We start from the raw sequence: 24,169 nt of genomic DNA, 5'->3' as shown, positions 1-24,169 counted from the left end.
ACCAACCCTCCGCTCCCAGCGCATGAACCCACCCCACCCCGACCCGCCCAACTGCACGCAAACTTGGACGAGTGCACACGGTCAGGCAAGAGATCCACACACAGTCAACAAACACACATCCTGACACAGGTACACGCTCTTGCACTCAAGCTCTGCAGAAACAAGCTTGTTCATGGACCATCCAGTCGGACGTTTCCACCCCCTCTGAGTCCGCCCGGGACACGAGTAACGTGATGAGACAACCATCGAGTTAACATTGTCTTAAGCATTTTCCAAAAATGGGACGCCACCATCCCATTTTCCTTTCCTCCTCAGCTCTTCCTCTCTCTCTCAGCTTCGTCGCCGTGGCCTGGCAGGCAGGCAGGGCAAACATGTTCAGAATGCGCTCCGGTAATGGGCTAATCAAAAATGCAAAACAATTGGCAATTACCGCGTGGGGCCCTAATGGTCATTAGAATTTACAACAAGGTAATGAACTGAGAGTCAGCTCGGTCCATGCATATTCATAAAGCAATCAGGCCTTTGAAGATTAAAGAAGCGCTTCAAATTTAAATGAGGGCGCCAGCATGTTATCTGTGAGATTCAGCCTGCGAGTGTAAAGGGTGCCTTGGACAGAAGTGTACGTGTCTACTGTATGTGTGTGTGTGTGAGCAATGAAGGCTGAGGGTCAGTTTGGCATGGGGGAGGGATCGGAGGTATGAGCGAGCTTCCACGTACAAATGTTGATGGCGTTCGCCGTTGGATGGCTTTCGTTTTTCGCTTTCGCGCAAAGGCAACGACGTTACACCGACACCGTGCAGCTCGAAGTGATTCTAACCAAATTATCACTCTCTTAAAAAATGAATGAGGCCACAATCTTTCTGATCTTTATTTAAAAGCCATGGGATTCAAATCTAAGATCAAATGTATGGTTAATTTGTGCTATTAGGAAGGAAATGAGCTTGAGAACACAAATCCTCTGAGGAATACAGCAACCTATTACTATACATTTATGGAAAGTGCAGGAGCCAAACCGTTTGCATGCACAATGCACACTCCTTTACACACACACACACACACACACACACACACACACACACACACACACACACACAGACACACACATGAGGACAGTGAGTTTTCACAAGTGTATTGTCAGATACAGGGGCCGTGGATCGTCCTGTATCTCTCTGACTGAGATAAGACTGGCGAGACTTGGCTGTAGATGACCACCCACCCACCAACAGACACACACCAAAAAAAAACAACAACCCACAGCTAGACGCGCACACACCCATGGAGACGCAGACTCTGACGAACCAGCACAGGGACCTGCTGCGCCTCAGATAGTCTGGTTGGACAGATAGTGACCAGGATAAGTGGGTTGAGGCAAACATGATCGCTGTGACGTCATCAATTCCGATGGGGATGAAGAAGACCGAAGGATGCACCTTCAGCACCACAACTACAACCACTATCCGCACAAACAGGAAGAACGGCGTGGAGCCGACGGAAGAAACGACACCGGAGGCGAACGTGTCACAAATAAGAGAATCGGTTTCAATCAGCGAGCTAAAAGAAGCATATGCGGATTAAAAAACTGTTGATTTTTTTGGAAGAAATAAAATAAAAGCACACTGTGAAATCTGTTCTCATTCTTGCCCGAAATTAACCCGCCTACTTCCCAAAATACCACTGCTGTTCTTTACGGTGCTTATCTGCCACCGCCTGAGTTACAGCTGTATCAAAGGCATTTTTCTTTTCTGTTTCTGTTCTGTCTAAAAATAAAGTCATTAACCTGCAGGTGGTGAAGCCAGCGGCTGGCGTGACAGGCCCTGACGCTGTCAGACGAACCCTGACCTCATGACATGACTGCCTGCCACGCTATTGACAGCACAGAGGCGGGACATGCTTATTTTTGACGATGCTTTTTTATCTCTCGTGATGCTTTTTTTTTTTTTTGGACAAACAAGGTTGTTTCTGTTGTGCAGTCTGGTTGTGTTTGTGTGTTTGTGTGTTCTGAGCGGCTTCTGGCACGCTTTACAGCCAAATCAACGCGAGTGAAGACGAGCACAAGAGCAGACGCTGAAGGCTTTCAAGAAGGAACAGATGTGCAAAGCTAGCCAAAAAACTAGAGGTTCCAGTCCGCCGAGACAAAACACAGGGTCGAGCCGTGAAGAAGAGACAGAGAGACATAAACAGAGAAGAAGAGAAGAGGAGAGAGAGAGAGAGAGAGAGAGAGAGAGAGAGAGAGAGAGAGAGAGAGAGAGAGAGAGAGAGAGAGAGAGAGAGAGAGAGAGAGAGAGAGAGAGAGAGAGAATGTGTTCAAATAAGGATCATATGTTTCTGACAGATCACAAAACATTACAGGACCACAGAGAAAACCAGAGTTTACACTCTGTGTGTGTGTGTGTGTGTGTGTGTGTGTGTGTGTGTGTGTGTGTGTGTGTGTGTGTGTGTGTGTGTGTGTGTGTGTGTGTGTGTGTGTGTGTGTGTGTGTGTGTGTGTGTGTGTGTGTGTGTGTGTGTGTGTGTGTGTGTCTGCATACTTGAACTAGCCTCCACCTGAACTGCCTGAGGCTGTGGTACCAGAGTTGTTAGAAGACAAACAGAGACACAGGAAGCCCAGGCCAGGAGCCCTGAGGACACCCACACACACACACACACACACACACACACACACACACACACACACACACACACACACACAGACACACACACAGACACACACATACACTCATCCCTCAGTACATACACACACTACTCTGCTGTCAATCACACACACAAACAGCAGCCACTTCAACAGAAAAAGTCCTGCACCTAAACACACAAAACATCACTTTAGCGCAGAGATACACCACCTCTACCTCTTTCGTTTAAACACACACACACACACACACAAATACACACAATTAGGGCCCAGCCTGTCCCGGCGCTGTGTGCCAAGTCTGGCCTGGCACGGTTCACAGTGGGGTGTCCTCAAACGAGACTTGCCAAGTCAAAGACTCTTTCATGTTCAGCCTTGCACGCCTAAAGAAGTAAAGTTTTAACAAACTCTCTCTCTCCCTTTTTCCCTCTCTCTCTCTGTCTCACACACACACACACACACACACACACACACACACACACACACACACACACACACACACACACACACACACACACACACACACACCGCTATAAACAGATTAAGTGGCTCAAACCACACATGCACACGTGTACACATGTGCACATAGGTTAGTTTAACACCCCATCCACACTGGAGATGTAAACATCCACTAGACTTCAGAACTGGAATGCGGCCACAGCCACCAAAACTCCTTTCAACAAATCTCCACGACGTTTGACGGTTATTAGCTGAGCTTCAGAATATACAAAAAAAAAAAAAGGTTCCTTATGAAAAATTCATCCCAAAACCCATTCCTGTTCACCTTCATTAAAACTCACTGGAGCCCACATCCAAAAATAGGAGCAATTTTGCCCGTGTCCAGAGCAACCGTAGGATAAAATTAGAGGCGGATAATGGAATGCTTGTGGCGGAAATATTAGCTGGTGTCCAGAAATGACAATAGCATTCATCTGCGTCTATTCAGTATCAATTAAAGTGATCGCTGGAACAAAGGCGAGCACCACGAGTGCACTTACAAAGTGATCTCTGTGTGCATGCACAAACACACTGGCCACACACACAACATGGCCTCCGCGGAGTTACCCTATCACTCACCGCCATATAGTGCACACACGCACACTCGACGCTGCCCTGCCCCCAAGTTCAGATACCCAGCGTGCACTTGGGAGGGGAGCGGCAGGGCTGCTGGTTTGGAGAAAGGTGGCGCCGTGCCAACACAGAGCCTGCTAAATACCTTTGTCTCAACACACGGGGAGGAACAGGACGGGCGAGCTGCTGCAGCGAGAAGCGAGAAGCACGGCGCTGGCTGACAGGGAAGCGTTGTGAGAGATGTGGCTCCATCGTTAGACGGCTTTCCTCCAAAAGGTGGCCGCCGTAATTAACTCAGTATTGATTCAGAGTTCAGGGTACAATGGAGGCCGAGCGCCGGAAAGAGGCAAGCATGCAACGCCGGCCGGTTCGGCTGCGATGTGGCGAGAATGAGGAAGGTGGGGGGGGGGGAGTGTGGGGGAGGCGGTAATAAAAAATAGTGAAGAGAAATGGTTTGTAAAAGTGTCATTAATTATTATATTCCCATTTACTCTCAGCTGGATGTGATGAATCCTAAACTGCAGTATTACTGCTGTGTGCACTAAATCAGAGAAATTAAAAGCACATTTCTACAATTACTCAAAGTAGGAAGACCAAACAATCATTTATTGCACCGATAACAACCGCGTTTAGTTCAAGGAACAACGAATGCGTGTGAATACCAACTATAAATCCGCTTCACTGGTAATTCTGGTAATTATATCATGTGAGATAAATCCAGTTTTACACTGAGCTGCGGTCACATATAGTTTCTGTGAGAAACTGTCATCTGCTCTGTTTCTGGGCCATCTATAATCTGGAGAGAAGCTATGGTGTCTCTGTGCATATCTTAAATTGTTTATCATGCAAATGACGGCTGCTCTCGCCCTCTTCTAACGGCCTGGAGCTCCAGACTGCAGACCCCCCCCCCCCCCTCTCCCGAACTGCAGCCGTGACACCCCCAGACGGCCTCAGCTGTCCCAGAGACGGAGGACCGAGCTTGCACAGCTTCATCTGCAGCTATTGGATGCATTATGGACAACTGCACCCCCACCCCGCCCCCAACACCACCATTACCACCCCCCTGCTCAGCCCCCACCTACATATTCAAATGGTCGCTGGGGTGTCAAGCTCATCCTTACTAAACCTGGCCTGGGTCCCCTGTATGTCGAAGCTGTACGTACAGAAATACATCTGCATCGGGTGACATTTCAGGAGGAGGGCGGCGAGGCGGGGGGGGGGGTCACAGTCATTTGAGAGTACATGCAATGCAGCGGGATGTATCGTACATTTAAGGGCGTAACATGTAACACACACTCCTGGAATAAGCCGAGTAGGACCCGTCTGCATTGAGATGCCTCATCTCAGTGTCGGGCCTCTCGCTGAGAAGGGTGAGGGGACATGGCAGCTAGCATATGGGCTGCGGGGTGGTGCGCTGGCACTGCCAGTCTGGATCCATCAATCTTGGACACAAGAAAACAGAGAGGGAGGGGGAGTGGGGGGGGGGGCTTGTTGGATTTATGCAAATATGACCAATGCGTGGTTTCCTCCCTGGGATCACCTCCCTCCAGTTTACGACCAGGAAGTGATGCAAGAGGGTTACGACACAATTAGATGAGGCATGGCGACGGGACGCGCCCTAAATCCACCAATGACCAGATGAATTTGACACAGAACAGCCTGATTGTTACACAATGCCAAGAGACACAGAGGCCCGTAAATAAAGCTCCGCTCGCAGCGCGTGTGACCTTATGATACCATGTGACTTCCGCTGCATGATGGTCTAAATGAGCAAAGAAAAAAAGCAAGTCTGAACATCTGACAAGGCCAAGAGGCATGTCAGATGTGCGTGTGCGCGTGTTGGCGTGTGCGCGCGAACAGGGCAGATGTTTAAAAAAACCGCGCCGCTAATGAACAGCAGTTGTTCTGCGCGACGAACAAACAACTCCGTGATCCAGTCGCCATGTGCAAAAACGCAATTCTGACTAACGCGGGACACTAGTGCTCATTTGTGACTCCTCTTCCTCCCCCCTCATACTTTAGGGCTGAACTGGCATGAAATTAAATCACAACCGCCAACATCGTCAGCCCGGTCTAACGAATGTTGTTGGGTGTGTTAAGGGAGATGAACAAAAGCTAAAGAGGACCGATCGCCATCACAACCCCACCCTGCTCAACTCGTGTTGTTCGCACATGGACTCGTGTTTTCACCACAGCTTCATTTAGCCCAGGCGGGAAAAAAACAGCAAATCAGTCACCTTAAGAGGTCCCGTAAAATTACTCATATCAAAGAAAACCCTGACAATTAGAGGCTTTAAGGTTCCTCAAATAAATGCCTCTTCCTTTAAAGTTCAGCATAATTACATTCTTCTCTATCGCTTCTCAATTTTTAGCATCGCAGTCGGGGCAGGCGCATATTTGAGGGAAAGAGAGATATGCCAGTGTGAGCTGGGAGGACCGGAGATGCGTCTCTCGCCACCACATGACAGAGGATGAGGAGGCCACAGATGAAATCCATCCCACCACCCCCCTCCAACACCCCCCACCCCCCCACTCTGCCTCTGCCTCTACCTCTCTGTGTCTTTTCTCCCTACATGCAAATGGATCCTTTTTCCCGACAATCGTTTTCAAGGCTGTGCTCTCGAGACATCGTTCCGATTGGACGTGTCTGCCACCAGAAGCTCGCTCTAAATCTGACAGCGTGACCCAAAAGCCGTAAAGTCTCGCTTCCATCATTTTTTTTTTTCCCTTCCTCATTTGTTTAATCTCGAGCAGCAGCCATTTTAAGCTCCCCTCCTGTTTACCTGTGATATTCTCCTGCTTGGGGATTATTCCTTGCAAGGGCGCAGATAAACAATCCTCATCCTGCGGCGACACCTGAACGGCCACCTCCACGGGGTGGTACACCCTCCTCGGGTGCTGATGGTGTGTCCGCGAGTGCGAGGAGGACGTGGAGAGGGGCGAGGCGAGCGGGGAGGACGGCGGCCTGTCCAGAGGCTTGTCCATGCAGAGGCTCCCGTGGCACTGTCTCCTTTTGTGCTCGATGAACAGAAGGATGTCGGCCAGGGGGAAGCGGGAGTGGCACTGGCCACAGGTCAGCAGGTCCAGGTCCCCTTTTAGGGGCTCATCCTGACCCACCCCTAGCCTGGGGGAGTCCTGAGAGTCTTCTTCCAGTAGAACACCTGACAGCGGCTCAGCTGGATGGGGGAGACAAGATGTAGGATTGTGAGATCTAGTTCTGCTTATGAACCACCTGCTTATGACATCTGGGTAAACAGTTTTAGAAACACACAAGAGGAAGATTGAAAACTGCTTTGATCAGGACTGACAGGCTAAACTTCTACCAGCAGCCAAACCATTAAGTTACTTGACCCTCTTTATTGTGCTGCCAATCTCACGTTTTTAATGAACCCAACACCTCCGAGAATCAAAAAATAGATTCTAATTTGAGTTCAAGATGATTGGACCCCATTTCGTTAAAAGTGCTGGGATCTCGTGAACCGAGGTGAGACATTTGAGGGGTTGGATGTGGAGTAGGTCCCTGAAGTACCGACAGAGAGGGAGAGACAGAAGAGAGAGAGCATTTTAAAAGAAGTAATCTAACCACACCGTAAACGACATTGGGCGCCCCAACAGGGATGTCGAGATAAGATGTGATGAATTCTTGCTGGTGGTTCAACCTTTAATTCTGTGTCGGGTCAGGCGAGAAGCCGGTGAGGGACTATGCAAGATAGGGCCTGTTACCTGGATGCCCCCCCCCCCCCTCCTTCATTAAAGATGAGTGAATGTGCTGCTATTTTTCGGGAGCTTATCTTAACCAGCTTATGCCACGGACACAGACGAGATTTGTGAGGCCGGGTTCGCTGGAAAGATTTTCTTCAAGCAAAATAATCTCATTTTGATGCCACACAAGAGTGATGTGAATAAGTTGAAAAACTAAAATATCATCCTTTTTATTCAGACGTCTGCCTGCACCAGAATTTAAAGTAGTTTATGTCAGTGCTTCCTACTGCGATGCAGGAGTAGGGCTGTTTTACTATCAGGGCCTTTCAATGAGGTTTTTTATGACTGTGTTGTAATTGTGGATCAAAAAATGGAGCGAGATCAATGTACAGTATATTTAAAACAGAGAGAAAAGAAGTGGATCATGCATGGGGCGAATCTCCTCTCCAGATGTACAAATGTGGAATTAAGTGTCCTTTTGCAGCACAACAGCGTATCATTGGAATGAAGAACATCCAGCAAAAATAGGCTTAAATTATTAGAAATTTATTATTTCACACTAAAGATAACAGGATCTCACTCTGAGCTAAAATTCTAATTATGTGGGCGAAATTAATTTCTGCCAATGTGAAGAGAAAAAAAAGTTTGTGAGGCAATTTCTGTGCCATTCTTTTTCATTATTCTCCATTTTTAGCTTTATGTTTTTATTTTCCACTTGTCCATTTTTTTTTATCATCACATATAATATACACTTCTATCTGCTAAAACGACCCCGCTTGATCAAGCAACCCAGGGATGAGGTGGATCAAGTTCAAGTTCATAAACGCCTACGGGACTACAATCATATTGCGCCCCCCACTGACAAACCTTTGGACAATTATCCCTCAAATGAAGGCATACGTGTTGCGAGAGCCTAATTGGATTCAACTAAAATGAGAACAGCATGCAGAGACAGAATAATTAGGAACAAAAGAAATACACGGGCTCCCGATCACTGCTTAAAACTTAAATTAAAACAATCTGTTCGTTTGGAGACGCGTTCACTGACCTACCGGGGGTGCATGGACTGAGCTGTTCCTGCTGTTTTCAAATAGACGGTTGGAAAAAGCTCAAACGTAAATGTTTCTGGACCGAAACCCTATCATGCAATCTAAATCAATGTCCTGCAGTTCCATCAAGCAGACGCGCACACAACCACTTTTTTTTTTTTTTTCCTGGTTTCTGCTTCCATGGTCGTATAATCAGCGTTGCGCACGGAGTTTCCTGTGGTTTTATACGGGAGATATAGCCCATGTGTAACACATATCACTTAATGAGCAGGTACCGTTAAAGACGCGTTGTGTTTAAACAACAGCTGGGAGGCATTTGTGCCGCAAAATCTACATTCCCTCTATCCGAGCCTATCGCAGAGGCGCACGAGGTTTCTGCGCCGTGGACAAGTGGGTATGTGGACACCACTTCCCCCGTGTCCAAAACCAGCTCAACCGCCTCTAATCACACCCTAACAACGAAAATAAGAGTGCGTGGGTGTAGTAGTGGAAATGATTTACACGCTACACCTGAAAAATCTACCGGCGCACGGAAGCAGCGGCGGTGGTGGTCTGGTCCGGCATCCGTCATGCAGCCAAAGGTCTCTGGTCATAAAGCCCATGCATGCCCTTTAATGGCGATGGAAACCTTCACGGCTGCGTTATACAACACGTTTAACAAACGCAAGGTGAACGTGTCTGTCGCGTTGTTTCAAACTTCCACCGGAGGAATTCATTCAGCATAACTTCTAGTGTTGGATCGGCTGCGTTTGCGTCTTAATTCACCCCTGACTCCTGGACAGCCTCCGTGGACTGGATCATACCTATTCAGAGCCCCCCCAATGAAGTTACCCGACGCGTAAAAAAAAAAAAAAAAAAAAAAACCCAAGAGGACACACACAAGCAGCTAAATAAAGTCAAAATAATCCGATTCATCTCCACTTACGCGAAAACTCCCGTTTGCTCAAGTGCTGGGGTTTGCCTTGCTTGCGGCGAGACATGTTGGTTAAGTGGCGGCTTCTTAGTTGAGTTCACATTGGGAAATCCGTTCCTATAAGGTAGACTCCGAATGAAAGATCCTCATTGACTCGTCTGGCATCCAGAAGAAACACGCAAAAAAAAAAAAAAGAAAGAAAGAAAGAAAGAAAGAAAGAAAACAGAAAAGCCGAACTGCAGATCATACGGAGGGTGAGGCGGAGCGCGCTACGGACCGTGCGGACCTCTTCATGACTTTTTCGCCAAGAGAGAGAGAGAGTAGTGGGGGTACGACGATGCCCCCCCCCCCTCCTCCTCTCTGAGCTGCAAGTTCAAGTGCGGACGTGACGTTTGTCCGAACTTGAACGTCAGGAGATGGACGGACTGAGACATAAAACATGGGCAGGGCGAAGCCGCGAGGTAGGAGGGGGGGACAAGACATTATAAAAACCAATGGACACACATTATGGACTACCGATAGAAGACACCAATGGACAGAAAGCAATGAGGAGGAGGGGGGGGGATTGGCAGAGAGAGAGAGAGAAACAGAGAGAGACGAACTTGACTGATCCAAGGAAGTGGAGTAGCAGCAGAGAGCGCACGAAGCAAAAAGACTTGATGTATCCGGGATAAAGACGGCTTTGCTGCTCCATTCATATTTATTAGATATTATTTTCAGGCTGATCTGAATATGCAGTGATTATGTAAATTCACAGAGCAGACTGGAGGTTGCATTTAAAGATTAGATGGAGTGTTTTAAGTATTATTACTTTAACGACATTAATTCTGCAGTCGTGACAGGAGGAGACGGTCAATGTTCCCGTTTTATTTCTTACTTATTTCGGGCTTTTTTTAAAAAAAATTGATATAGGAATGTCAATAAGCTTTAAAGTGAATCTTCTTCGTGTGGTTGTACTGGTCGGTGTTGTCAGTGTGATTTCTAAGGATTCTTGTTGGATTAATAAAGATTTCATCTTGTATTTAATTCTTTTCTTCTTTTTTTTCATCATTTGCTCCACATAATTTGATTTGCTTGGTATTAAATCACGAGTTAAAATGTTAAATCAACCATCGAATGAATCACGCACCTGAGTCTGAATTCATCTTTCTCAGTTAAGTGTTTCTTGCCCCAGAGGCTATCTGAGAGATTTCTTTTACAGAGGAGAACACGGTATTACGCATTTATGATAACAAAAACTGCAAGATCAAAATTCCCATTCGGATTCGTGCGGGTTTTTTGAAGCACCGCTAAAAGGTTAGTGCGCTTTAGGGTTGAGATAGACGCAGAATAAAACTGGGACAATAAAACTGAAACATTCAAGGATTTGGTTTTCTCTGATGACTGGTTTACTTTAATGTAATTAAACTTTACAGCTTGAACTTTCACGATTTTATGAGTTCATTGACAGCCTCGCAAGTGACTAGTCGCTCTTTTATCCCCCCCCCCCCCCCCTCACGGCGCAATACTATAGTGCCATCTGGTGGTACAACTAGATATCGACTCCAAATGTGGATCGTGACGCATGCGTGCGGACCAACGTGTGCGTGTTGCGCTCCAGGCTACAATAAATATTTTCTCTAAATAGCTATGTAAATACACGTTTTGAAATTAATGTACACAAATATAACCAAAACCATTCAAAACGTATGAAATAAACATATTTACGCTCTAATATCTCGTTCTGTTTTGATCTAATAAAATAAATTCATTTAAACCATTCTGTTTGGGTTATTTTCCGAATTCTACAGTAGCTCAGCTGTTCCGGGCTGCTAACGGTTTGTTATTACATAACCTAGGATGTGCTCTTCCTAAATTAGCTCATAGCGCCACCGTGAGGTCGACCCGCAGTAGCGTTGGAGGAGCTGGGCAGGGCAGAGGGTTTCCAGGAGGCAGCATCAGCTCATAATCCTGCTCACACATCGGATGCTGATTGTCTATAGAGCACCTGGTGAGTTTATCCTCTTCTGTTTTGCTTCATTTTTGGGTGAGGGGTTGTGTGGCACACCCTGGCTTCCTGCGCGGTTCTCCGCTCCAAGGATGGAAACGGCGATCCGAGCATCGCTGTGTTTGTGCCGATCATCCCTATACGTCGTCCATAGCTGGAGAGCCTCGGCTGCAGATACAGCTTCAATAGCCTGATTTGGGAGTTCTTGTTCTTGGCCAAATTGGCTCATGCTTGTCTTAACATCTCTCCGCGTGTGTAAATGAAGAGGGCCACCTTTGACGGTAGGGATCAATAGACTCCAGATGACAAGTCGGTAATCAAGCATCAACACACCACCAACAGCATCTACATTTAAGCACACCACAATGCATACATGCTATGTGGCCAATTTAACATAAAATTCCTCAGTCGATAAATGGCTTATCGACTGACGCCGGACTGAGTCGTGGCATGACTGGGGTTAATTTTCCAGGCCGACTGTTACCCATTTGCTGCTTATATTCACACGCGTGTTGTTATTTGCAAGGAAGATGCGTGGCCGAGAGCGGAGACACGCGTGGCCAAGCGCCTAATCAGGGTGTTCGATGCCAAGCCACAGAAAGGGTTAATCCATCTATTATCGCACACGGAGGCAGAGGAGAACGGAAGGAAGCTGCGAATTCTTATTGTCATCGAGTTGAAGCGTTATCACGAGTCCCGGCTATCCCAAGATGCGTATAGTCGCATCTCGCAAACACCTCCTATACCACCTATGGCTCGTTCGGAGCGTGAGTCAGCAGGGCCTGTGCGCTCATGACGCCGCTGCAGAGGGACGACCGGCTGTTCGTCTCACTGAAAAGATCCACTGTGCTGTTTCTGGATAATGAATGGGAATCATATGAGTATGGCAGAGAACAAACCTGTGGGGTTTTCAGAAAAAGATAACAGTCCTCTGTCCGTTTCCTCATCCCCCTGCCTCCTATGGCCTCCTGTGCGCTCATGCATGTTAGAGCTATGACTGCACAGCATCACGTGAAATACAGTCCTGATGTGCATTTGTTTTTATGTCTGTCTATATGTCTGGCTTGTAACTTAATACCAACATCTTAATTTTCTTAATTTTCTTGTTGTTTCGGGGTTTGTTTGTTTGTTTGTTTTATCCCCAGTGGTGTGGAGCTGGATTTGGTGCTCTGACGACTCTGTGGTGTGATTTAACGTGGAACGGGATCAGGATGTCTGGAATACGGTGAGGTACTGTATTTGTAGATTTCTTACATTTCCCTTTTCATGTTCTGCATTCTGTCGCTCAAAAGGGAGAGAGAGGTATGTCCACTGCCTCGGGTGATCCCTGAAAACCCACACTGATGTAGCAGTAATTTATTCTCTGTCTATTTTAACAGCACTGCAAGAGCCTCTCCTTGTATTGATCAAAGTAAAGTGACTCATAAATACATTCTTACAGATACATGTGTAGGCTAATGAAGCTGTTCCTGTTTTCAGCAGGATGTGTTAAGGGTCAGAGGTGAGCTGGTAAGACAGAGATGAGTCTGACTTCCTGGTTCCTGGTAAGCTGCGGGGGGACGCGTCACCGTCTCCCCAGGGAGATGATCTTCGTTGGGAGGGACGACTGCGAGCTCATGCTGCAGGTACGGAGACGTAGCTGTTCGAAACGGGAGGTCACTGTCACTCTTCATGTTGATGGATGATTATCTGAAGCACTGGGATTAGCAGGGATTTCAGTGATTGACTAGATTTTGTGGATTTAGTCCCGCAGCGTGGACAAACAGCATGCTGTCATCAACTATGAGCCAAATATGGACGAGCATAAAGTTAAAGATCTGGGAAGCTTGAATGGGGTGAGTTTATATACACAGTAATTACACCTCACCGCTGACAAGTGGACGTTTACACCAGAGCTATCAACTTGTTAATGTCAACCCTTTCCATGTGTTTGCAGACGTTTGTCAATGATGTCAGAATACAGGAGCAAATCTATGTCACCCTGCAAACTGATGACAAACTGAGGTTTGGATACGATATCCTTTATGCTCTCTTGCATTCATGCAATTTGGTGACGCTGCCTGCGACCAGCGTGCAGGGACAGCACCGTAACTTTATCCGTTCTTGAAGAGCTGTGTATGCTCACTGTACTCCGCCTGCTGCATTATAGATACGGCTATCAGCACTTGTTTCACACACCTGCAAAGAGCTCATCATCATCTTCATCATCTTCTACCTTAACCGGTTCCACATACCAATCTGTTCACTGTGGTTCGAGGAGAGCTGCATATTCCAGAGGAGGCCCTCAAGGTTAGACATTGTGCTTGTTGTGAGAAACTAGCAGCCAATGTTCATATGCTAATGAGCCGAATAAATGTTTCAGCAGCGCACTGCACAGACAGAAAGCACTGGTAGGTTTCCATAGGTGTAAAAAAAAAATTGTGAGCGAGGTGTGTTTGAGTCAAACAGAGTAAAATATTGCTTTTCAAGATTGATGAATCTGCTGTCTCATCACAGCAAACGGCCCAGTTAGCTATAGAAAGGATATAATTCAGAATTCATCAGCAACGTTCAGCATGTTCCTTTGATTACACCCTGGTTAAAATCAAAAAAGAAAACATGTAATCTGGAATTATGTGACACACGAATATCTTCTCAATTTTTCAACCATTGCAATCCAGCACATCCATAGATTGAGATTTAGATTTAGTCTCTCTAAACTCTCCTCGCTTGATCATCAGCATGAGAAGTTCAGCAGCCAGCTGCAGCTGAACCAGAAGAAACCTGCAGAGGGGGAGTTGTCTAAATCTGAGGTGAAACCCCCCAGGGCTGCAGCAGAGGCATCGGTGAGTGAGGGGGCTGCCGCTCAGCCCCCCGAGGTTGGCAAGGGAGAAGATAAGACGACAGGTGAGGATTTCTGAGGAATCAGTGCAGAGGACGGGTTAAACACTGAACAACATGGATTATCTATTAAGTCTGTTAAGAAGGAAAAAAAATAGCAAGAAACGTATAATAAACCCTTAATTACCAGCTGGTCACAATTTTTATTCACAGTGCTAATAAAGTATACTACAAAGTGGGCACTGAGGTAAATACTTTGAGGTTGTGCAAACGACGCTCTTGTCTTCGACAGGGGAGGTAGCCGTGTTACACAGAGGCACGCCTCTCTATGGCCGGCCTGCTTGGTGGGGAGATGGAGACTCTGATGAGCGGCAAACTGGAAGGTCTGAGGACAAGAACTTAGATCAGAAGCAAGAAAAGTCTGAAACAGGTATTTATTCTGCTGCAAAGATTCCACTTCGTGTGACGTTATGAATTAAATGAAGCAATAGTGTTGTAAATCTATTTTTGCTGTAATTGACCATAAACAATTTTAAATAAGATTAGAATGGGTAAATACAGTATATCACTTATTCTGTGCTGTTTGCTTTAACTGTGACAGACACCAAGAAAAGCACAGAGGTTCCAAAGATGTCTCTGCAAACAGCGTCCAATCAGGAGCCTAGCTACTTTGAGATCCCCACCAAGGACACTCCCTCTGCGGGAAAGGTGATTGCTGACGCCCCCTCACAAGAACAACAAACAGGTGCATCCTCCGCTGCAGATTCCACCCATGGTCATGCATCATTCACCATCGAGTTTGAGTCCGGGGCGACGGGTAAAGCAACTGTCAAAGATCGAGTGGCAAAGGCAGAACCCGAAACCAGGCCACGGCCTAAAAGGGCAGTTGGGGAGGAGCTTAGTCCACTTCAGACAGCCATGGTAGCTGCAGAGGTCAAAGTTGCAGACTGGCTGGCCCAGAATGAGCTCCCGTTGACTTTGAAAGACATGGTTACAGAGGATGATGGGGAAAGTGTGAAGAGTGACGTTCCCGTACAGCTGAAGAGTCTTAAAGGTGTGTGTGTGTGTGTGTGTATTTTGTGAAAAATGTGTGCATTGCTTTCTTCTTTACCATAGTTTAAACTAGAAACTCTTTAACCTTTCTAATGTCTCATTTTCAAAATTCGTCTGTCTTCCACGCCAGACAGCAAACATGAGGACGGTACCCAGAGCGACTCAGAAAACACGCCTGGAGAGCAGCGTAGGGCTGCAGGAATGGAGGAACGCCCGTGGGGGCTTTGGGGTGGTGCAGGAATGAAAATCAGAGAAGGTCGTGCTAACGTGCCAGAGGGACTCTTTGCAGAAGAGGATAGTCCTGCTCGTCGTCGCAAGTCTTCAGGTCCCAAAGTAGGGAGCGGATTCCTAGTTAGGCGGCGTGGCTCGGCACCCCATCAGCACAGTGGTCGTGAAGAGTACTATCACCATGGTGATGACTGTAGTGATCGAGGGACCTATACCATCGAGCTGGAGACTGGAGATCATGAAGAGCAACATGCAAGGAAAATGATTGACAAGGTGGAGAAAGAGAATGTCGTAGAAAAATGTATTTATTTTTACGGCTGGTTGATAACATTTTCATTGTCATGCATGCGTTTGTGTATGTCTGTGTGTGTGTGTGTGTGTGTGTGTGTGTGTGTGTGTGTGTGTGTGTGTGTGTGTGTGTGTGTGTGCATGTGTGTCTGTATGTGTGTGTGTGTGTGTGTGTGTGTGTGTGTGTGTGCATGTGTGTCTGTGTGTGTGTGTGTGTGTTGCAGGTGTTTGGTGTGGATGAGCAGGTCACAGTGTGTGTGTCCAGGTTGGGTGGTGCAGAGCAAAGTGAGAGACTCACCTCCCAGAGGTCTGCCACCGGAGACAGGGGAAAGCCTGAACGCATGGAGACAGAGGTGCACACACTGAAAGCTGTTGACTGCCAAACTACAAGAACTTACTCACTGTCTGAACTTCCTTACTGCTGTTTTGTCCAGGTTCTACCTCAGGAACTGGTGGTGGGTGGTCCTCGGTGGGTGTCACAGTGGGCGACTTTGGCAGCAAGCCACATTAGGACAGATCCAGAGGGATCCGGAGGGGAGAGTCACATGATGGCCACAGAGGACAGAGGTAGAATCTCATCAGAACAGGAAACGCAACAACATTTTGATTGGTCACCTCATTTGAAGGTCATTGTTCAGACTGCCCTGTGTTTTGTGAATTTAATGAAGCCTTCTACTCCGTTATAAGTAGAAGTCTAACAGCTTTCGGCTTTGACCATACCATAAGTCTCCAATTTCTCCAAAATAGATTGACCTGTTGTGCTTCCTTACAGACAGACTGACAGACATACATACAATAAGTAATACACACTGAGATCCATTTAATTAATGGGAACTTTCCTCTTTTATTTCAGTTGAAATATGTGAATCCAGCCATCCAGCTGCTTTTGCCTCATCTGGCTACACAGATCGTAAAAGGAGAACCCTTCCCCAGCTGCCCTGTGAGGATATTGTCCTACAAAGGAGGACTCCGGGATCAGGCCTGCATGCAGATATGGGAGAGAAACAAGACACGGAGCTACAGGAAAAGGAACACCAGGAGGAGAAAATGGCCAGGGGAAAGAGTCAGCCTGCTCACGACGCTGGAGGTGTAGGCAGTCATGGCAGTAGCCCCAGTCGCTCCTCTCCAGCCAAGTCGCAGGACAGTGGAGGCAGGAGATCAGGAAAATCTGGTGTTTTGGCAAAGCTCCCACCTCGCCCATTGACCAGCGGGGAGAAAAGAATGGAAGAAGCCCATAGGAGGAAAAAGGAAAAGGATAAGGGGAAAGAAAGTAGTGGGAAACCATTGTTGAGGCAGGAGAGTTTTACAGTAGAGAAACCGAGTTCCAACGTCCCGATTGAGCTCATACCTCGCATCGATGGGCTGACACACAGCAAGACTCAGAGTAGGGAAGCTGCTGTTGACGGTGTTACTATTCAGAAAGACTCCGAAGCTGTGGCAGCCTTTCTCGAGATGACAGTATCAGACCAAGGGGATCCACCAAGTCACTCTATTGAAGGATCCATGTCACCAGAATCAGATGTGGACACGACCAGCACAGTAAGTCAGGCTGATGGAGCTAGAAAAGTAGTCCAGAAACGTAGAAGTCTCGCAGCTCACCAGAAGGAGAGAACAGTTGTGTGCTCATCCAGCAGAGGCTCCGCAGGGGTCCGAGAGACCCAGGACAAGAAGGTAAAGACCAGGGCATCTGGTCCTCCCCAACCCAGCCGACCCTGGACATCCCTGGACCTGACTGATGATGACATTAACTCTAACTCACTCCTGTCTGACTCCCAGGCTACCTCTACAAAGGAGTCTAGAAGCTCAAATCCCAGAACCCAGACTGGGAGCACAACAGTAGGAGCCAGCACCAAGTCAAGTCGGGCAAAAGCAACACAACCCGCGGCCTGTACTGTCACCACTAAAACCATCAATGTGCCAAAGCCCAGACCCACTAGGGCTTCCCTGCTAAGGCGAGCAAGGCTTGGGGACTCATCAGACACTGAACCAGCTGATCTTGACCGGATGTCGGTGGCCTCTGAGGCCTCGACAGCAAGCTCCACATCCAGGACAGGGATGGCAAGAAGGGGAATGTCTAGGTTAGAGGCTCTGGCACAGCCCAGAAGACCAAGAGTTGGTTCTCCATCAGCCCAGAGTGACTCAGAGGCCACTGTGACAAGAAGTAGAGGTCTGGGGGCTCGAAGTGCTGCAGGTGATTACAGCCTCAGACAAGGACTGAGAGGGCATAATTTCACTGGAGTGTCTGGACCTAGAGCGAGGGCAAACAGTGCTTCCAAGTTGCCTGACAAGAGTAAAGGTCCCTCCTCTCATGGACATGTCAACCCTGTGTGTAAGTAGTTTCTCTATGACATTTCTCTATTTTCTTTCATTCCTAGTGGAAAATGTATTTCCGTGTTGCAATTATTGCTGTGATTGCTCCACTTAAATATTGGAAAAGCAGTTATCAGCATTTGTTAGTGCAGTTAAAGTTGCTTAACACTTTCTTCCAGGACCAGAAAGGAAACAGTTAACTACTAGCTGGTGAACATAGTGCTTTAGTAAGCAACTAAAAATCCAGATTGCCAGAGAAATGACTCAAACGCTAATGTTGCTCTTACCTGTTAGATGTGTGAATCGGAAACAAACTTTTCATGTAAACTTGAATGCCATCTTTTTTTGCACAATCTAAACTTTACTGTCATTCTCTGTTAAAATAGCTGGCTCTCGCTGGCGTCGCATTCCTGTCGAGTATGCTTCCACTTCAGAGGACGAGTACGGCTCAAACCGCCACGTATCGAAGCAGGGCCATACGCGACCATTCGGCTCCACCCGCGTTGCCCAGCTGGGAGGCTCCGCCCCAGCATCTCCAAATCCTGCAGGCCTGTCTGTCGTGAAGCAGAACTCCAGGGAACAGGATGAGTACATGAGAGACTGGACGGCGCACAGTGAAGAGATAGCGAGGTAAACGGCGCAGTTTGAGAGTAGTGATTGGTCAGGATAGCAATCTTCAAACCTGTTAGTCCTGCTCAGAAGAATATAGCTGTTATTATATACACCAGATAGTGATAGTCTATTTTTTTTCGTTAGGATTAGTCAAGACCTCGCCAAAGACTTGGCCATGCTTGCCAGGGAAATTCATGATGTGGCAGGAGAGATCGACTCAGTCAGTCCTGCAGCCACTGATCCTGGAGCTCTGGTACTCAAAACCATAAGAACAGTTATTCTTTCTATCTACTGTGTTTGATAACTACTAAATATTAGGAATAACAGTTGTATTTGTATTTACCCAATTTGAACTTGCTTAACAGGATCTGATCGATTGTGAATCCTAACTTTGTTTTAGATGCAGGAGCGTGCATTGGAGGACAGCATGGATTCTACAGAGCACGCTGGGATTGTGGGAACCAATGGGCAGCCCGTGGCACTTCGAACCAGAGGCTCCGGACAGAGTTCCCGCTCCATCCGCAGACAAACATGGAATAGAGATGATGTGAGGTTTAACACTGAACAACACTGTAATAGCCTCAACAGCCGTTACCACAGCAGACCACAAGGGAGAGCTTCCTACATGTCACTCCTGAGACAAAGTAGGACCAAAGCAACTGAGCTATTTTGCATGTTTTTATTAATACACAAGCATGTAGATGCACCATCGGAAATGATTAGCTTAAATGTAGCAATACAACTGAAAAGGTTGGGTAAGCACATTTAGTTTGTCACCAGACCTCAATTGCAAGAATTTGTTGCGTTCCACTGTTAAAGAAAACTGACACTGTTGTGTTGCTACTCACCACTTATCAGGCGGTGCTGGACAGTTTACTCCTAGCATCTGTGATTCAGCTCTCAGCAAGGATACGTCAGTCCGTTGACAAGACTGCCTGCAAAATCAGGTGAGTTGTGCGACGTAACCGTAAGCAGGAAGTTACAAATACAGAGAAAATGACAAAAGCAGCATCAAGTAGGAAGATCTTAGTTGTGTCTTTAAATTCCTGGGGTGTTTCATGTTGAAACTAGGCCAACCAGCACAGTCTGAGTAGCACATTACAAAGACTTACACTGACAGTCAGTATCTAAGTCATCACTGCACACAACATGACAAGTCAAAGGCCTTCTTTCCTAAAATCTACAGACAATATTTGAAAAGCATCTCTTAAACCTTCAGCTAACCCATCAAATAGTATATAAACATGTTTTTCTGAATTTAACTCTCATCTATTTTTGTACTAACTTCTAGGATCCTCTTTAAAGACAAAGAACGAAACTGGGAAGAGATTGAGAACAAATTGCAGACAGAGCACGAATCCTTACTACTCAAGAGCTCCAATACGGTAAATAATCTGTTCTCTCACTTGTGTTTCGACTGCTTAAATCTCAAGAACAGACAATCCAGTCACATTTATAGACAATCTAGTACTAACACTGGTATTGACAGCGTCCTTTTGTCTAGAATGAACAATCTTAAAGATCCAATCTTATAGTCTCATTAACAGTTTTATACAGTATATGGCCCTCATTGGATTCCAGGAATGAATATTCAGCATAATCTTGACCGTTATTTTTATTTGTGTCAGTAATCCATTAGCTTTTGGTGCAATATCATTACATACAGTATTAAAGGGGTCCTGTTATGAAAAACACATTTTTCAAGTCTCTACACATACATAGTGGTCCTCCCTAACCCGACCAAATCCTAGAATTTGGAAAACAAACGGTTCCTGCATCATTAGATATTAGGAATCTTTTGGATTCATGGCTGGACAGAATCAAAAACTATCTGATTCATAAAGCACCTTGTGTGACGTCACAAGCGGGGTGTAATTGACCTATTCTGAGTCATATTTGACATTCCACCCGGATATGGGCGAGGGGGAGTTCGTTCAGACTACGGTAGCGGTGTGTGGTAACGACATTTACACAATGAAAGTTCTTCACAAGCCGTTGAAATCAGCTAGCATTTTGCTAACTAGTAAGGTCCACTTCAGTCGTGTGTGTGTGTGTGTGTGTGTGTGTGTGTGTGTGTGTGTGTGTGTGCGCACGTGCAGGTGTGGGTAGTTCGTGATAATGCTACAGTAACAGTGTGTGATAACGAAACGACCTGGATCAGAGCTACACACTGAAAGTTCGTCACAAGCTATTGAAGTCAGCTAGCATTTAGTGTGTGTGTGTGTGTGTGTGTGTGTGTGTGTGTGTGCACGTGCAGGTGTGGGTAGTTCGTGATAATGCTACAGTAACAGTGTGTGATAACGAAACGACCTGGATCAGAGCTACACACTGAAAGTTCGTCACAAGCTATTGAAGTCAGCTAGCATTTAGTGTGTGTGTGTGTGTGTGTGTGTGTGTGTGTGTTTGTGTGTGTGTGTGTGTGTGTGTGTGTGTGTGTGTGTGTGTGTGTGTGTGTGTATGCAAACACATAACCAGTTACACATTAATTACTGATTCAGAACAGCTGTCTGTTCTATGGTGAATGAAAGCAGCTTTAGCTCTTCTAAGTGACTGGAGAACTACGTGTATCCACACACACACACACACACACACACACACACACACACACACACACACAAGAATACAAGAGAAAAATTTGGTTTTACCGGTAAAATCCCATGTTTCATTAGTTTATGTTAGCGTAGCTCCCTTGTTATCCACAATCTCCAATTGTCCTTGATGATTGTTGGAAAACACAACTTTAATTATCTCACCGGTCGGTTTCATCGTGTTTACATGAGCGATGAGTCTTTATTCGGCAGACCGAGAAAGCAGCTCCACACTCAGCGCTGAAAAATCAACTGTTATATCATGAAAAATAAGAGTGCAAAACATGAAGAGAATAAGAGTGAAATACGTAGCAGAGAAGTTACGGAAAGTTAAAAAACTTCCAGACTATGGCGATCCATCGATCTGTAATGCAGGCGCACGTAAACGAAACACACGTGAACACGAGGAGGGAGGGAGGTTTTGATAGTTGCAACTCAGAGGGGTGAGGGGGGTGGTGACAGAGAGCTCACAGGAACGCCCATTAACCCCGAGCATTTCAGAACGGAAGTGATTTTAACCATATTCAATCATATTGAATCAGGTATTGAGGACCACAGATCATTTTGGCGCAAGACATTTCAAATGCAATGTAGTTGGACATGTGGCAGCTGAATAACATAAATTTTTAAAAAGCATATTATGGGACCTTTAAGTGAACTTATATTGCTCTATATTATGCTATATATTACTGAAACAGCCATAGTAGGAGCTGGCATTGTCTGAGGAACTCATTCCTAGAAGCTTAAGTTTTACAGAGCAGGGTTCAACAAATATGAAGGAAGAACTGTTGTGTGTGCAAAAAGATAGTCTACAAAATTTCAGTAGGGCTATAAATTGTACAGCTACCTTATTTGAACCTCTGAAAAGATACGACTATCCACAAATCAATGGCAGGATTCAGAAAGCAATGCTGACAGGACACAGCATGACTCAGTTCATTTGTTTGGCATGTAATATTTCTTCAACCACCACTACCAAGACTTTTTATTCACATTTTGTTTCTCAACAGGAGATTTCAGGCATTATTCAAGACCTAAAGAGAGTGGAAAGACAACTGCTTGGTATGAATGCGATGCTTCTCTTGATTTTCTAGTGACCTAATGAAATTTTATTTTATACTTTTTGGGACTGTGCTTTTTTCAAGAATGCAAATACTGTATTCATTAATGCTTTCAGTAATCGACATGATGGTGGACCCAGACGGCACCCTGGATGCCCTGTCCAACCTGGGGCTGACCAGTCCTCTGGCTGACCAAAGGAACCCTGGGACACAGCAGGGGGCGTCTGTTTTGCACCATCCAACTGGAGCTTCCTCCAAGGCGGAAGACCATGTTGCTGAATCCTGTGGGATGTCAGAGCATGCAGAGGTGGTAGAGTGAGGACCAGGATGGAACTGCAGATCATGTAACTGACACGGCGGTAGTTTTATGCTGGACATCTTCAAAAGTTGGCAGAAGATGGTGACGTGAAAGGATTTTAGCGTCAATTTTCAGACTCATTGAGGAAAGCCCAAGAAGAATGTTGTCTATTTCACAAGAAGACCAGAATTACTTGTGATGGGACTTCATGGTCGGACGTTACCAAATCACACCAATGCGAAAAGTTACAGTATTAACGAGTAGGCTGGTGAAGATGCTACGACATAATATATATTAATCCCTCTGTGTTTTTGTGTTGCAGCTCATGCATATTATTCAGCACCCTGAAAAAGAGATGAGATGATATAACGAACTTGCCATTTAAAAATAAGCCAAGAATTCCTTGTTTGAACCATAAGCTTGTTAATCAACTCCATTTAGAATGTTTCAGAAGCCAAAGCAGGAAGTTTCAATGGTGTCAAAACAAGAATTCAGCAGGAGTGTTCTGTCTTGTCATGGAATTATTAATCAAAAGAAATCTATCATAGGCTGTTCCTCTAGCAATTCCCAAACATGTCTCAGTAATGATTTTCCATCAGAAAAGGCTGTGTTGGTTATTTGCCAGTAAAAGAACTGGGTATGTACAGTACGCACCGGTGTAAATGTCTGTTATAGCTGAATCGGAAACTCCCGCCCATGCCTTTCTTTTTGTGGTGATGTCATTTGAAATCAGTGCATCAACGTTAGGTCGAGTGTGTTAAGAGAAACTATAAAATTAAATGTAGCTCCCAGAAAGAATTTCCCCTTCTAAACTTTGTCACAAGTGCCCTGGATCCAACCATCGCTACAGTTTGAGACACAGTACTAAGGAAATGCTGAAGTAGAAGTGATTTCCTTTCACATTAAAAGCTAATATATGTTAATAACACATATCTGCAGAGCCAGGACATTATGTTGCCCTATGATGGTCCTTTTATGGTGGTAGTTTCTTCTCCTTTAAAATTTATTTTTTGACCACAAACAAAATATCGTGCTGAAACCAGCAGACTGGGGCCACCTCCGAGTCCTGCAGCTGCATTTTGTTGTCCAAAATGCAATGGAAGGATGGCACCAATAATACTCTCCAGTGTTTTGCCTCATGCCAATGTTTACACATGAATGTAACCTGGTCGAAACTGTTGAAGGACTTCAGCCAAAATGACTTTAATGAAAGATGAATAGAAATGCATTTTTGTCCGCAGTTCAGTTTTGAGACTTTAGAGAATTCTTGTTTGGATGTTTTGTATGATGTTTTTTTTCTCCTCTTTTCTTTGTAATGATGTTATGTTAAATGTTGACCTTGGAATACCTGTGTTCGACTCATTTGCAATAAAATGCATGGTAATCATGAACTATTCCTTTTTCTTTTTCATATTTTTATCATAGTTTTAAGTATTTTTCACATTGTACTCCACTTTATACACATTTTACTACATGTCATTGTTCATAGTTAAGTGAAACTTTACGCTGCCTGTTCAGCCACAACAGATAACTAGTTGGCACAGTTAGCATTTAGCTGCTAAAG

At 45.7% G+C, this 24,169-nt stretch overlaps 2 protein-coding genes across 2 annotated transcripts in view; one reads left to right on the top strand and one right to left on the bottom strand.

Moving 5' to 3' along the window:
* Window positions 1–10,280, bottom strand: part of LOC137600690 (B-cell lymphoma/leukemia 11A-like) — a 34,404-nt gene extending 24,124 nt beyond the window's left edge. Inside the window, exons 1-2 of the mRNA XM_068322436.1 lie at window positions 9,373–10,280; window positions 6,480–6,872 (exon numbers count right to left, since the gene is read on the bottom strand). Of these exons, the coding sequence (XP_068178537.1) occupies window positions 6,480–6,872; window positions 9,373–9,427 (448 nt within the window). The 5' untranslated portion in view covers window positions 9,428–10,280. The remainder of the gene's footprint in view (window positions 1–6,479; window positions 6,873–9,372) is intronic.
* A 1,042-nt stretch (window positions 10,281–11,322) lies between these two features.
* Window positions 11,323–22,698, top strand: cep170ab (centrosomal protein 170Ab). Its single transcript, XM_068322131.1, has 20 exons — window positions 11,323–11,350; window positions 12,493–12,577; window positions 12,830–12,972; window positions 13,093–13,182; window positions 13,284–13,362; window positions 13,578–13,636; window positions 14,068–14,233; window positions 14,460–14,597; window positions 14,769–15,225; window positions 15,355–15,721; window positions 15,961–16,089; window positions 16,171–16,303; window positions 16,590–18,065; window positions 18,433–18,676; window positions 18,803–18,911; window positions 19,059–19,205; window positions 19,517–19,605; window positions 19,950–20,043; window positions 22,257–22,308; window positions 22,424–22,698. The coding sequence occupies exons 3-20, from the start codon at window positions 12,868–12,870 to the stop codon at window positions 22,624–22,626; spliced, it is 4,137 nt and encodes a 1,378-aa protein (XP_068178232.1). The 5' UTR covers window positions 11,323–11,350; window positions 12,493–12,577; window positions 12,830–12,867; the 3' UTR covers window positions 22,627–22,698.
* Window positions 22,699–24,169: the final 1,471 nt, after the last annotated feature.

This window comes from Antennarius striatus, chromosome 8 (genome assembly GCF_040054535.1).
Source record: "Antennarius striatus isolate MH-2024 chromosome 8, ASM4005453v1, whole genome shotgun sequence".
Taxonomy (NCBI): Eukaryota; Metazoa; Chordata; class Actinopteri; order Lophiiformes; family Antennariidae; genus Antennarius; species Antennarius striatus.
Note: the sequence above shows the minus strand (reverse complement) of the source record. Positions and strands in the feature narration are given on the sequence as shown.

Excerpts from the sequence above, each read along its gene's own strand:
- cep170ab (XM_068322131.1), top strand. The coding sequence starts at position 12,868 with ATGAGTCTGACTTCCTGGTTCCTGGTAAGCTGCGGGGGGACGCGTCAC. Across the intron at positions 16,090-16,170 it reads CTGAACGCATGGAGACAGAG|GTTCTACCTCAGGAACTGGT; the intron begins GTGCACACACTG and ends TGTTTTGTCCAG. Across the intron at positions 16,304-16,589 it reads GATGGCCACAGAGGACAGAG|TTGAAATATGTGAATCCAGC; the intron begins GTAGAATCTCAT and ends CTTTTATTTCAG.